The 13,859-nt window shown below is 45.6% G+C and overlaps 1 protein-coding gene across 1 annotated transcript in view; it reads left to right on the forward strand.

Annotated features, from left to right (window-relative positions):
- Positions 1-2,221: 2,221 nt before the first annotated feature.
- The window catches only part of SYT6 (synaptotagmin VI), a 34,786-nt gene continuing 23,148 nt past the window's right edge, over positions 2,222-13,859 (forward strand). The window contains exon 1 of the mRNA XM_008943992.1: positions 2,222-2,375. Coding sequence (XP_008942240.1) covers positions 2,222-2,375 — 154 coding nt within the window. The remainder of the gene's footprint in view (positions 2,376-13,859) is intronic.

Below are 13,859 nucleotides of genomic sequence, written 5' to 3' on the forward strand. Positions count from 1 at the left end.
CTGGAGTTAGATAGAGTTACTCACTTGGAAGGTGGTGAGGCACTGGAACAGATTGCCCAAAGAGGTTGTGGATGCTCCATCAGTGGAAATGTTCAAGGCCAGGTTGGATGGGGCTCTGAGCAATCTGCTCTAGTGAGACGTGTCCCTCTACATGGCAGGAGGTTGGAACTAGATGATCCTTAAGATCCCTTCCAACTCAAAACATCCAGTGATAAATGTAATACAGTCTACACCTGAGCTTGAACTTCTGGCTAATTACTGGTTTAGCTTCCAGCCTTGGAAGTCTAGAAGCTCTACTCAGTAAACATAGACCTTTGCAAGCTGTGGTGCTGCCAGCAAACAGCTGGTGATGTTGGTGTTTGCTTGTGTGTGGTAAACACTTTTAGAAGTACTTCCTAAACTGCAGGTATGCCTCAAACTATTTGCAGCAGAAGTCTACACAGCACTGACTGGGAGGTGGCAGTGTCTAATTAAAAGTATCTTTGTGACCAGTTTTAGGATATTGCTGTGTTAATAAAAGATTTCATTCATGCTGGCTTGGCAACAAAAGTTTTTGGGAGGAGCAGTGCTTAGTAGGTAAGTTCTCTTGCCAGACAGAGGTTGCCACGCTGGATAAAGCACTGTGGCAGAAGCTTGTGCTCAGCTAACAGTGGTAAGGTGTCCAAAACACATTGGTCTGGCAAGGAGGCAGGAAGGACTAGTGTGACCAGAAGGGTCCTGTTTGCAGCTGCACAGGGGGGTTGGAGCTGTGCCTTTAACTGTGTGGCCTGGGCATGCACCTGGCTGCTACACAGGCCTGTTGTGCTGGGAGTGAGTCACTAACCCAACAGCTGGTGAATTTACAGTTTGGCCAGCAAGGAGGTGGGAGCTCAGGGCTGATTGGGGGCTGGCAGCCCCAGTACTGCTGCAGCAAAGTGGAAGGGCACTTCAGTTGTGCTGACCTGTGGGAGAGGTGTGGGGCAGCACTGGGGTTACACCAGTCTCCTGATGCTGGCCCCTGCTGCACACAGGCTGGTCCAGGACAGCAGAAGTGGGCAGGGCCCAGGCAGGAGGAGGCAGCACAAGAGGCACCTGAGGTAGCTCCTGGAGCTCCCACCGTGGATATTCAGATGCAGAGCTTCTGGGGACCTTTGCTGCCTTGCAGTAGCCTGCATGGCTGGGCTGGAGGCTTTTTAGAGGACCCGTGCTCCAGGGAAGCTTGGTGTTGTGCTGGGAGCTTGTGTAACTCCAATGGCTCATGTCATGTGATAACTCAAAATGCTTCACCAAGTAATTAACAGAAAAAATAAGCACAGTGGCATGAATATAAACATGCTCTGTTGTGATGTGGGGCTGAGGGACCTGAGGAGCTTTAGCCCTGGCTCTCCAGTATGCTCATTATACTTGTACTAGCTTCTCTGCTCCACAAGCTGCAAAAAATCATTCTGCTGTATGTAACTTTAATTGCCTGTTATACAATCAGTTCTTTTCCCATGCCTGTCAAATATGTTCTCTGTTCAAAAGTGTAGCTCTGTCATGTAGCGTGACCTGTCGGTCAAATTACAATAGGAATAAAAAAAATACAGCAGAAGATAATATTAAAAAAAGAAAAATCCAATTATGAAATACAATGGCATGCTCAATCTTCATTGCCATCTGCAGTCTGTTGTGTTAGGACCAGTACAAACAAATCGATAAAACCTGCTGCTTTTCTTATGTTGCCTTTGGCAGTTGTAAGTAGTTTGTGCAGTGTTCATGAGAGCGCTCTTGTTTCTCTTGTCTGATGATGTGCTGGCCTCAGCCAGACGATTCTCACATTCAGTTTTTTACAGAATTGCTCTGAGGCTGGGTTTTGAAACTGCACCTGAAGAATGGAAAAGGGGGCAGCAATTAAAGGGTTAAAAATCATTATCTGGGCTGCAGCAGAAGGTATGAAACCGAATTTGGTAGGAGGTTCTTTGTCTGGAACACGCCTTGGCAGTAAACAGCTCTCTGATCTCAGAGGCAATAGGGCACCAGGAGCACTGGCAGGACTGCAGCAAGCCGGAGTGCTCCCAGCTCTGAACACCGAGGAGGATCTGTGGGGCTGGAGCACGGGCCGGCACAGCGTGTCTCTCAGGGTGCTGCCCCGGCAGAAGGTGGAACCAGCCGGAGTCTGTGTGATTAAAATCAAACACACTCTCTTTTCCTAGTTGGACTTTCTTAGAGAGCAGAGGGGCCAGCGGAGGATGCGGTGTGGGAGATGAGCGGTGCCAGGGATGCCAGCCGCTGTCGGAAGGCAATCCGCATCCTCACCGAGCTCTGCCGCAAGAAGAGCCTGCCCAGCCTGGACCTGGACACGTGCAGGGAGTTCCTCCTGCTGCCTTCCGACCAGAGCCTGATTATCTCCGAGACAGGTACAGTAGTCTGGTTCTGTCTGCTCGAGCGGTGCCCGGGACCGCCCCGGCAGGAGGACTGGCAGGGGAGGGGTGCTGGCCGGCCCCGCGTTGTGCCCCGGGGCTGGTCTCGGCACACATCGCTCTGTGGCTACTTTCTTTTACACTGTGAAGTTTTGGGTGCCAGTACTACCTCCCCCCTTGATGTGAAATGGTGCGGCCTGATGGGGACAGAGGGGACAGATGGGGTGTTGGAAGCTGATGAGGAGGTGCTTAATGAGATAAAGGTTTTATAAAAGTTCATTATTTTTTAAAAAAAACATAGACTCCTGTCCTGTATAAAACAAAAAGCTGTAAAAAGCCTGTTTAAGTAACTGAGATGACAGGAACTGATTGCTGTTATCCCAGTTTGAGGAAAGGAGAGACTTGCATGGATTATTGTTCACTACTGAGGGATCTTAGTGTACTTTCATGTTGGGATTGGTTTTTGTTGTTGATGTAGTTGTTTTTCCCCTAAGAACCGCCTGGAGTTGTTCCTCAACAGCTTGTAAAGCTAGGGAGACACACGGGTGTGTCAGTGATGGATCAGGGCAAGCACACAGCACTAAGAGCAAAGGGGTGTTTCTTCTTTGCAAGGTGGTTGATTTTCTGTACACTTGTGCTCACGGCATCTTGTTTCAGAGTGGTCATCTGCTGCTGTAGCTTCAGAAGGCATTGGTGGGGGAGCTTATGTCCCAGGGTCACATGCTGAAAGAGCAAAACCCAAAATGTCAAGCTTTTTAGCATTACTGATAGTACACTGTAAGTTCTTCATGTATTAGAACATTTGTGTAGGGTGGTTCTTCTAAGGTGTCTGTAGACAATGATCTACCAATCCAGCCTGATTCCACAGGATAAGTTTTCAGAAACTTTTCTTCTTTCTGAGGACACCTGTACAGAGTCCTGGTGCAGTAAACAATCCCTGTCCAAGGTTTTCTGTGTCATCTTGCTTCAGTTTCTCCTGCCTTTCTCTGGCAGAATCTTGTGCTAAGATGTGACTGGCGCCCAGGACACAATGGTAGTTCTCTGCTTTTGCTGGGCTTATGCCATCCACTTGCTTGTGGTGGTGCTTCCACCACTCATTGCCAGTATATGCAGCCTAACACCGTCCTTTCACATCCCACTTTGCCTGTAATGTAATTGTTGTCTTAAAATGACTTTGCTTTATACTTGCTTGTTCTGAAGGCCTCTGCTGGTACTGTCCCTATGCATTGCATCCAGTGCAGCTATTTTCTCTGTTGCAAATCTGCATTGCTTTGTAATTGGTTACCTTGGTACTGAAATGAACGTTTTCCTGACTGTACAGTAGGAATACCTGTGCTGCTCTTGTTCGTCTGTCCTTACACAGAAGACTGGCATTTTTTTGTACAGCCTGCTCAGGACCTCATTTTCAGGTCACAATCACATCATTATATGTCGTTGACATGTCAAATGTCTGCTCTGCTCTCTCCCTTAAGCATCAGCTTCTACCATAGTGCCCTGGGCAAGTCATGCAGGGCTGTTTGCACTGGTTGCATTAACAACTGTTACCGTTGTCTCTGCCCTGCACAAGTGGGCCACTTCCTTTGTCTAGGCAGCACTGAGGACACCGTTTGGGCCAATGGCTGCTAACATTTCTCAAATGCCTGGGTGTAAAACTGCTCCAGCAAGGGAAACAAACCTGTTTACATTAAGTGTTAACTAATGTAACAGTTACAGCGGTTAAGATACCGTTCCCGTTAATATCTGGATGTTTATCTAATTATCTGCATTTATGCTTTATCCATCTTAACACTGTAGACTTACATTAAGCAAATTTGCTATCGGCTACCTGGAGTCCTGTGTTCAGATCTGTTGAGTCCTTCCTCATGAAGAGATGCAAATAAAAAGTGAGTTTGTGTAAAGACAAGCAGCGATGTGGCTCTGAGACAGGTCCTGTATCTGCACCAACAACACTTGCTGAGCACTGGGTCCTGCCTGAGGGTGCCTATGCTGGACAACACAGCGTCGGCAGCCTGGATGCAAAGTTTGCTAGGGTAAAATTTGCCCTATTTGTTTGTCATCAACATGTGAAGACAACAGCTTCTCTGTCAGTTTATTACCTCTTAGATAAATCTATTAGCTGATGCCTGAAACAGCATGGCTTGTCATGTATCTTGATGAAGTCTGCAGTGTTTGTGAGCTGGCAGATGGAAGCTCTCCAGTGCTACCAAAGCTGGGGGTCAGGGCTGCTTCTGCACAGCTCTGCTTACCATTAGTCCTGAGAGGTGGCTTTTTTTCTGATGTTTCCTGTATTGATGGAGAGCAGTATTTTCTGGTGATGCTGTGGAGCTGCAAAGAAATTAGCCAGGCATCACTAGCTTCCTTGAACTGCATCTGACAGTGTTAAAAAACAAAACCAAAACTCAACCCAACATAGAAATCTAACTGGGCAGTTGTTGTAAGAATATGTTGAAGTATGGATTTATGCAGTGACTTTTTTAAAAAAAGAAGAAAAACCAACATTTTGGATTGAATGTGGAAAGAACTATTGTGTGTAAAGTAGATGCTCCTCCACTCTCTGTACTTCAGGTTATGTAACAGCTGATTTTCCTACATAAAGTCACTAAGAGAAATAAAGCTGCAGCATTTCTTTGGTGTGCCATACATTACCATGCATCCAAAAAAGGAGCATTTCAGGCTGCTGCTGCTGGCTAGTAATCCAGCAGCTAAGCATGTCAGAAAAATAAGGTATTGGGAGGAGGAAGGTTTTGGTGTCGATGCGTCAGTGGATACACAAGGGTGAGCTTTGCCTGCAGTTTGGCCTGTGGCGGTGCCAGGAATAGAACTGATCTCTTGGCAGTGGTCCCTGAGATGGAGCAAGATGCAGCATCTTTTTGTTGCTAAAATCTATCTAAAATCCTCCCCTGTAGCTCACCCCATATGATCGCTCTCTTCCCTGCCAGTCCTCAGCTGTTGTGCAGTGATGCTGCGAGCGTCACTAGTACACAGGCATAAGCTGTAGATGGTGGAAGCGCCTGTGACATGGGGACGTCATTTACAGCGGTACACCTTAAGTAAATGGATACATCACTTCTCTGCCCTGGAGGTGCAGAGAGTACTCTAGGATATACCTGAGAGAATTTGTGGACAAGTCCTACTGGAGGGCAAAGGTCACTGAGGATGTGGGGGAGACCAGGCTGCTGGAGTCCCACAGGAGTGCTGTGCTGTGCACAGTGAGCCACCCCCGTGTCACCAGGTCCCTCTGCCCATGGGAGTGGAGCTGCTTGTTGGACAGCAACAGACTCCACAGTCTTTGGGAAACAGGGTGCCAAATCCTGCTCCCCAGGGCCTGCTGGGAGCTTCTGTGTTGGAGCGAGCACTCTCCTGGCTGCTCCTGCCCAGCGCTGCTCCCAGGGCTACAAAGCCCATGGTCCTTGCTGTGGGCAGCTCGACTCCAGCCTGTCAGCATCCTTGGGTACCAGGCATTGCATCATGCCCTGCACAGCCCTCACCACCATGAAGTGTGCTGTGTGCTTGTCTGCATGGTCAGGTTGTTGCTCTGTTTGAGCTGTTACTGACTCACTCCCAGCACTCATCTGAAGCAGGTCCTGCTCCCCGCGGGCGCACGGTGCCAGGTCTGGCTGTGGACAGAGGCTGACAGCCAGACCTGGAGGTTGTGCCAGGCAGGGGATGTTACAGAAGGTGGGAGGTTGACTGCACAGAGAGATTTAAAACAAAAGGATCATTCTGAAAGGAACATGCAGAGGTGGTGGAGTGTGACTGGAGCCTGTGGCGAGCAGTGTTTGCTGACTTTGAAGGACAGTGCATGGGTATGGGAGGGAATTTACATCAGGATCAGAGCACATCCTGGAGCAAACCTCTGGGTTTGGTTTCTATCTCTAGCACAACTGTATTGCTATTTTTTTAAATAACATAAGTTAGGGTGTTTTTATTCCTCAGCTCCTCAGTTTGTAAAAAGATTTACTGCCCTGTAGAACAAGTACAGGATACAATGGATGCTGTGCAGAGGTGTTGCAGTTTTCACTCAGAAAGTCACTATAGGACTGTGTGCACAGCAGTCCCTGCTGATCTCGGCACAGTCTGTGTACCCTCCTCAAACCCTTCCTCATGCACTGATTCACCCCAGCTAAGTGCTCTAATGCTTTCCTAGCACAGGCTGTGAAAGCTGAGTGAATGGAAGGAAAAGAACAGCTGGGGAAAATGCAAAACAAGGAGAGACTTAATGATAATTTCTGTTTGCTGGCGCTTTGTCAACTGTCCTTCTGTCCACTAATGCCACAATAATTCAGGGCACATTTAGTGTTTTGCCCTCTGTGTGAACTGTTCTTTTTAAACTTCATGATGCAGGCAGTACATCTTGTACAGTGCTGAACACCCTCCTGGCACTTCACAAATAGTATAAAAATGTTAAACTCACAAGTACATAAGTATTCTTGCTGCAGGCAGAGAAAGCGGTGAATTTTTGTGCAATAGCGGTGTGGTTTTTCTTCGTTGCAGCAATGTTTATGTGGAAAGATCACTTTTATATGGAGAAATTGCTTCTGGAGTATGTTTCTAGGGCAAAAAAAAAAAAATTCCCTTGATAGGGTAATTTGACTAATGGGAAAATTGATGATGTGCCCATTCACTGATATGGGGTGCCTACAGCCACCACCTATGAAATATGAACAAGTCTTGAATTTACTTACCAGCTGTAATAACACAGTTTTTGGAATAACCATTCAAGTCTATTTTAAGTAAATGTAACAGTAAACACATTTAAAGCCACCCAGTCAAAGTTAATACTAATCACTGAAGTTTGTGTTTCCAGAGGGAAACCTTGGGGCAAAGATCTTTCTTATGATGGAGTAATGCACTTGCAAAATGGATCTTGCCTTTCTCTGCAAGCATCTGATCCACCAGCAGGAAAAGAACCAGCTAGAGCTCAGCACAGCAGATTTGCTCTTTAGCTCAAGTAAAACAGGTTTGCCTTCTGGTCCTGAAGGTGTCAGGTTCAAACCTTGCTACCAGAGGAAGGTTTGCAAGACTATTAAAATGAGATTAAAACCAGCAGCGTAAGTCTAGGAAAAATGGGTTATATAGCCTGCCTACGAATTTGTATCTCTCCTTACATACTGTGTGTGTGGATCTATGACTCTACAGCCACCTCTGGCTATGTTCTGTGGAGATCTTAATAAATAAAATGCACTTACAGGGCAGCGTGGAGCGTCTGTGTGTGTTTAGGTGCATTGTAGATACCTCTCTGCATAGATGCAGCTTTGCATCTGCCTAATTGCTGTGAGTTGACTCATTCCTGAAGCAGCACACGGAAGCTGATCGTTTGTAGGTTTTTTTGCGGACCTCTGAGCCTCTGCCAGAGCAGCTGCAGTAGCCTCATGCATAGTCAGGGATCAGCATCTCAAAACTCCATAGAAACAAGCAGCCAGATTGCTGCTGATGTTAATTGAGCGTGTGAGCAGGCTGAGGACGGTGACCAGGGACTGAGCTGAGGAGCAGATACCTCTTTGGTAAGTCCACATTTCTGAAGTTACTTTATTATTTTTTTTGTAATCCAGAACCTCTTTTCCTTAACAAACATTTTGCTTCAGCAGTTTCTGTCTTGGCCATTGCAAAGTCTTCTGCTTTCAGTATTCTCCCTACATTTCACTGAGCCAAAACGTGCTTTTAGCTAGTTCAAATCAGAGCATAACCTGACTTCAATATTCTCCATTGTTTTGTGGGATGACCCTGAGAAGCTGGTGTTTTTGTGTTTGCAGGTGTTCGGTGCTTGACATCTTTGCTTTGCTGAAGTCATACCAGTGCACTGTGCACAGCCTGCTGCACATACAATGCATTCACTCGCAGTCATATAGTCTCACGTGTGCATTCATTGCTCAGAGATCAAAACAGACCCATAACAGGATCTCATGTCTGATACAATTCTTAATTTAACTATAGTTTCAACTATCCTTGTTTTTTCTTACCTGTTTCTTCTTCTTACTGTTCATGCTTCTAGGTACAATTGCTTGTTCTTCCTTAGGACCCCAGATTTCCATCTCGTGCTAGTTAGGCAGCTTTTTCTAGCTTTAATATGTGTTATTTCTTTTTCAAAGATAATAATATCTATTTTTCCTTCCTATCTGCATATTGTAAAATCTGGAAGCTTGTCTGTAACAGCCCCTATTGTTTCAATCCAATGGACTCACTAACATAACAGTTGCTTATCCTGGCAATCGTTTGGGAGAGGTGTGATTTGTCTCTCTGCCATGCATTGTCTTTAATTATACTTGTACACTGCAAAATGGCATCCTAGAGAGACAGAGAAGGAATACTTGGAGTGACTGTACATTAACTGTACATTTTCCATGTCTGCAGAAAAAAGAAAGTTATCCTGCAGGGTGCCTTGTACATCATGGAACTACAGATGCTAATTAAGGCCACCTTTCTATTTGTTAAGCTGTAGCGGGATAGTGTTTGACAACATTACAGGAAACTGTGCAGCAAAGACTAAGGGCAGACTGCCAGAAGCTCAGTTCATAGAAGCCCTTTCGAAACCATCATTAAGATATACAGTCCTAGAGGATTTGTATCCATGGCATAATAATTGCTCTGAAATTCTAGCACACCAGTGTCTCTTGCAAGGTAAGAGTTACTCTGATTTTCTATGCATGTTTGTAACGGCTGCAAAAAAAATGCATGTGCTCTTCTAGCAGCACAGAGTGCCAGGAGCATTGCCTTAAATGCATTTTCTCCATACGTAGTACTCCAGCTCTTGGACTCTGTGCACATTTCTCAGAGTTATTTGAGCTCAGTTCTGAATCTGGTCTCTGGTCAGAATGTCCATGCTAAAAGGATTCTGAGCTGTGTGATATAGAGTGGTATGAGTCATTAGAAAAGGAAAAAAGGATTCTCAGAATCCTTTTAATAAATCTGTAGGATCTGGCAGTCCAGCTTTGCACACGTGACTGCTGTGTAGCACATTTTAGGGGTTAAAGATCTCTGTCTTTGTTAGAAGCTAATGGCAGCAGCTAACACAGGAGCAGAACCCTTCAGGGAGGAAATTCCCTCATCATTCAGCAGAGCTTGAACAGAGAAAAGCTCTTTTCATAGGTGCTGCATTTCATTGCAGGGTCTCTGTACCAAGCAGCCGGTCAGCACCTGTACAGGTGGGTGGCTGGAGGATCTTTTCTGGCTGCTCTGCATCCTACACAGAGCCTGCTTCAGACAAGCTGGTGCTGTTTTACTGTGTGGCTCAGACTGTCTTTTGTGTGCCAAGTATTATCAGCATAAATTCAGAAAGAGAAAGAGGGCAAGACATGAGCTTACGTGGCCGTCAGGGGTCTTGAAGGCTAATTGGCAGCCTGAGGACACAGATTTGTGTATTGCCCAGTCTTTGCAACATCTGGAGCCAGGAGAGTTCTGAGTGAATCCTGCATCTCTTGTTTTGGGTTTCCTGTGGGGCAGGTACAGGCAGTAAAGCTCTTTTAGCATGCTTTCAGGTAGTCAGGGACCCTTCTTGTTCTGGAGAGGCTCCATGTCCTTGGATGGGGGGTACTCAGAGGAAGGAAAGCCTCCGGAACGCTTTCTGGGCTGTCTTGTCCCACGCTTAGAGCCTTCTGCCCTCCCTTGCCTAAGCTCTTCTTTTTTGGGGGGTCTCAAGCTGTGTCCTCTTGGATCACAGGGCTGGAGGCTGCCTTGTGTCCATGCCTGGGTGAGGATCAGCACCCACAGCAGGGTTCACCCCCAGGGCTGCCAGCTGGCATGGGAAGAGACCCTGATTCTGCTCCCCGTCAAGCTTTATCCTGACATCTTTTCAGGACAACTTGAGCTTAGTTTTTTAAATATTTTTAACTAAAATGGAGTCAGAGAGCCACAGGAAGGCATTTCCCCAAAACTGAATCTAACTGTAGAAAGCAAAGGACAGAGAGACAGTAGCTCTGTCACAGAGAGCCTGAACACTGAGGTGCTGTTAAGCCTGGCCTCTCTAATGTCTCACAGCATTCATGGCTTTGACCAAATTTTTGAATGGAAATTTTAAGGTCCAGGGTCTTTGGTCACTTAAGGGAGACAGAGTGACAGTGAAAAGTTTTTGCTTGCTTTGTTTGCATTGCATCTTGAAACACAGTTGTATTTCTCCATCCCAGACGGGTCTGTATTATGTTGCTTTGCTCTCTGCCCAGCTCTGCTCAGCTCCAGCAGGTCTGGATAGAGATTCACCTGTGTTGAACAGCCTCAGCAAGACTCCTCTGGCACATCTTCAGTGTAGGGTCACATCACGGGAGTAAGGTGTCGTACAGTCTCGGTTATTTAACCTCATCTGAGGGACATTGTGTGTGTTCAGTGCTGCCGAGTCATTTACAGATGTTGCTACAGCATTTTGTGATAAAATGTCATGGGATTAGCACATCACTATCTAGTATAATTATATGCAGTGTGGCTTATAATTGTTCATTAGATTGCCATCAGTTAGGCATAAAGCAATGACAATTCTTACTGTCTCATTTATAATACTCTAGAGAACAGCTGATTAAGACAAAAGGTGACATAAATCACTGGGGAATGTTTCCTTCCGTTTGGAATATTTTTTTTCCTTTTGTCACTTTTGATAACAGAAATCCTACATTGATGACAGCTCAAAGTTCCCCTTTGGGCTGCACATGCCAGAAAAAGTTTGAGTAACAAATTTGCCTTTGATGCAGCCTGGAGGGAAAGTCCAAACTCGCAGGAGGGTCAATACCAACATATTGGGTCTTCAAGAAGCCTTTGATCAATCTCCTCTGGTCCAGATGTTCTGCTGGGGCACAGGCATTTTAATGTGTATTAGTTATTTTGTCTGGGTTTTGGTTTGCGCCGCTCAGCACTGTGTACAAAGCCTGTAGTCACCAGTGGGCCAGGTGACAGAGGAAGAAGGGAGTTTTGTCTCCAGGTCCTGGCTGGGGAGCCCTGGCTGAGGATGGATTAGGGACTGTCCATTGGCAGAGCTGGCTCCCAAGTGGGTGGCTGGCATGCTACCACTGTGCCTGCTGCTGTGGCTTTGCATGGTATTTTGTAGTTGAGTTTTGGCTGTCCAGAACCTGATGTAGTTGAGGTTTTGGCTGTAGGTAGCAGGCATGCAGAAGTCTTTTAGTCTTTTTCTTGTTAGCTGTTCATAATCCTTTGCTTTTTTTTTTTTTTTTTTTTTTTTTTTAATTTCTATTTTTTACTCTTTTTTTTTCTTTTTTTTTTTTTTTTTTTTTTTTTTTTAATTAAATCTTTTTAAATCTTCTATTTCATTATATTGTATTCCTTAGTGTGGTGTATTATGCATTTTCGTATTTCTGTTTGGGTTGGGATTTTCTCCTGGTTTTATTATAGATATGTACCTGTGTGTAAAGTACCTCGTTGTTGACTCTACACTTGAAAAATCACTTTTGGTGTTTCCCCTCTGAATTAATCCATTTGGATTTTCTTTTGCTTTTTTAAACTCAGCCTGGGGGATCTGTGCACCTCCTTCTCCTGCAGCTGAGTGCATTTACTGTCTGTTCCCTAGGTGATAAAAGTACCAAACCATGAACTGGAAAACACCAGGTAGTAAAGAGTATGGTGGCCTCTATTTTCCCCTGCCTTTTCTCTGTTTAATACACTTAAAGAGGAGGACAGCACGGGCATTGCTCTCCCTGAGGGAGTGAGCAGCTTGTAGCCTGCTTCCTCCATGCCAAGACATGGCAGGAGTTTCAGCTGTAGCCTGGAAATGTGAGCAAAAATAAAACCAACTCTCCTTACTTCTTGCAGGCAGTGTATGATGCAGGTCCCTGCTCAGGGGCTCTCTCAGGACCCTGTCTTCTTGCAGCGATGAGCAGCTGCAGTCTCCAGCACAGCACAGAGAAACTGAGTCAGGATTCCTGACTGCACCCACACCCAGACTGCTCCTTGTTGCTGGAGTTGCTGGAATAGTACTTTATTCCGTGTGCAAGTTTCGTTTTTAAACGTTTTCTCCTTAACTATAATTTGAACTGGAGTTTACAGAGTTTGGGAATTTGCAAATGCTGCCACTAGCAAGCTGATAACTGGCTTCCAGGACAACAACCTGCACAAATGTTAAAGGAGCAAAACTTTCCATGAAGTTGTCCCTGTCTTATGTTCTAGTTATTCTCCCAGCTACAGAACCCTCAAAGAATTACAGTAAATGGTGAAAAAAGCCCTGGCATTGCTTTGTGAAGCAAATTTTGTCTGGACTTGAGTGATGACGTTGCTGTTGGCACCTGGACCATAGATCACAGTTACTTGAAAGACGGTCCTTGCAAGGTCTCCTTATGAAGCAGGTTGCTTCATACTTATGTGCAATAATGAAATGGTTTGAATTTTATTATCTTAATCTTATATAATTGCTCTCAAAATATCTTCTGATTCATCTTTCCCTTTGAAGCTTATAGTTTGCATTCCAATAAGCTCTTGCATAGCAGGAGCCCTGTGGTATCAGCAAATTAATTTTTAAGAAATTTTTTTTCTAACTGACTGAAACTTTGGCATAGCCAGTTTGATGTCTCTTTCTTCCTATAACCCACTACATAGCTGGGTGTACAAAGGAGATGAGGAGGCTCTGGCTGAGCTCCTGCAGAGCCCGTGCGGGCAGGAAGAAGCTGCTGGGAGCTGATAGCGCGAGACTCGGTCCAAGGACTGAGGAAACGTGAACAGGATAAATCTCCTTTTAGCTTCATGCAGGACAGTTGAGTTTGTAAAGCTTCCAGAGGCACCTTTCAGAGACTCCGAGTGTCTCCTCTGAGAACATCTGCACTGTTCAGAGTTTCCACCTCTCTGCTGGTTTGAGAGGGGAGTTAGCGATTGAGCTGCATGCGATGAACTGGGTGTGAAAGTGCTTTTTGCGTAAAACAAGCTGTGAAACTTCCTGCTTTCATGTTGTTTTCAAATCACTTTCACTGCCCTGTCTTCTGTGGAATTAATTGGTTGACACAGAGTAACACAACAAGATTTGGGCATGCTCTACAGCAAAAAGCAGCTGGAACTGCTGCTGACCTTCACCTAGAGAAACTCTGTAAAGTGTACCAGTGTCGTAGGAGTGTGCCCAACGCAGAAGTCTCTCAGGGTCTCTGAGGGTATTTTTTACCATTGTGCTGTGCAGAACAGCTGAGAAGAATGATCAGTGAATTTTTGCTTACATTACCAAGAGGCAAAACTACCCTGATTTGTTTCTTTCTGGCTGGGACATGGTACCAAATATTTCTGTGATTTAATTTTCATCCCCCCTGTATTCCAAGGATGCAGGGCTGTCCTCAGCCAGGCAGTGCTACCTGTCCCCCTGCAAGGACACTAGACAAGGGGCCAAGCTCCTGTTGGGCTGAGCAGGGTGTCAGTGGGTGCAGATAGAGCCATAAGTGACAGCTGACACTTGCTTTTGTTGTTTGGATCACTCCCTGAATAGGAGCAGTTTGGAGGATGTGAGAAAATTCGGGGGCTTATAACCTGTGGAGCTGCAGGTGATGGATCTCCAGTTGTCTCCTTGTCTGA

This window comes from Merops nubicus, unplaced genomic scaffold (assembly GCF_000691845.1).
Source record: "Merops nubicus isolate BGI_N331 unplaced genomic scaffold, ASM69184v1 scaffold23717, whole genome shotgun sequence".
NCBI lineage: Eukaryota > Metazoa > Chordata > Aves > Coraciiformes > Meropidae > Merops > Merops nubicus.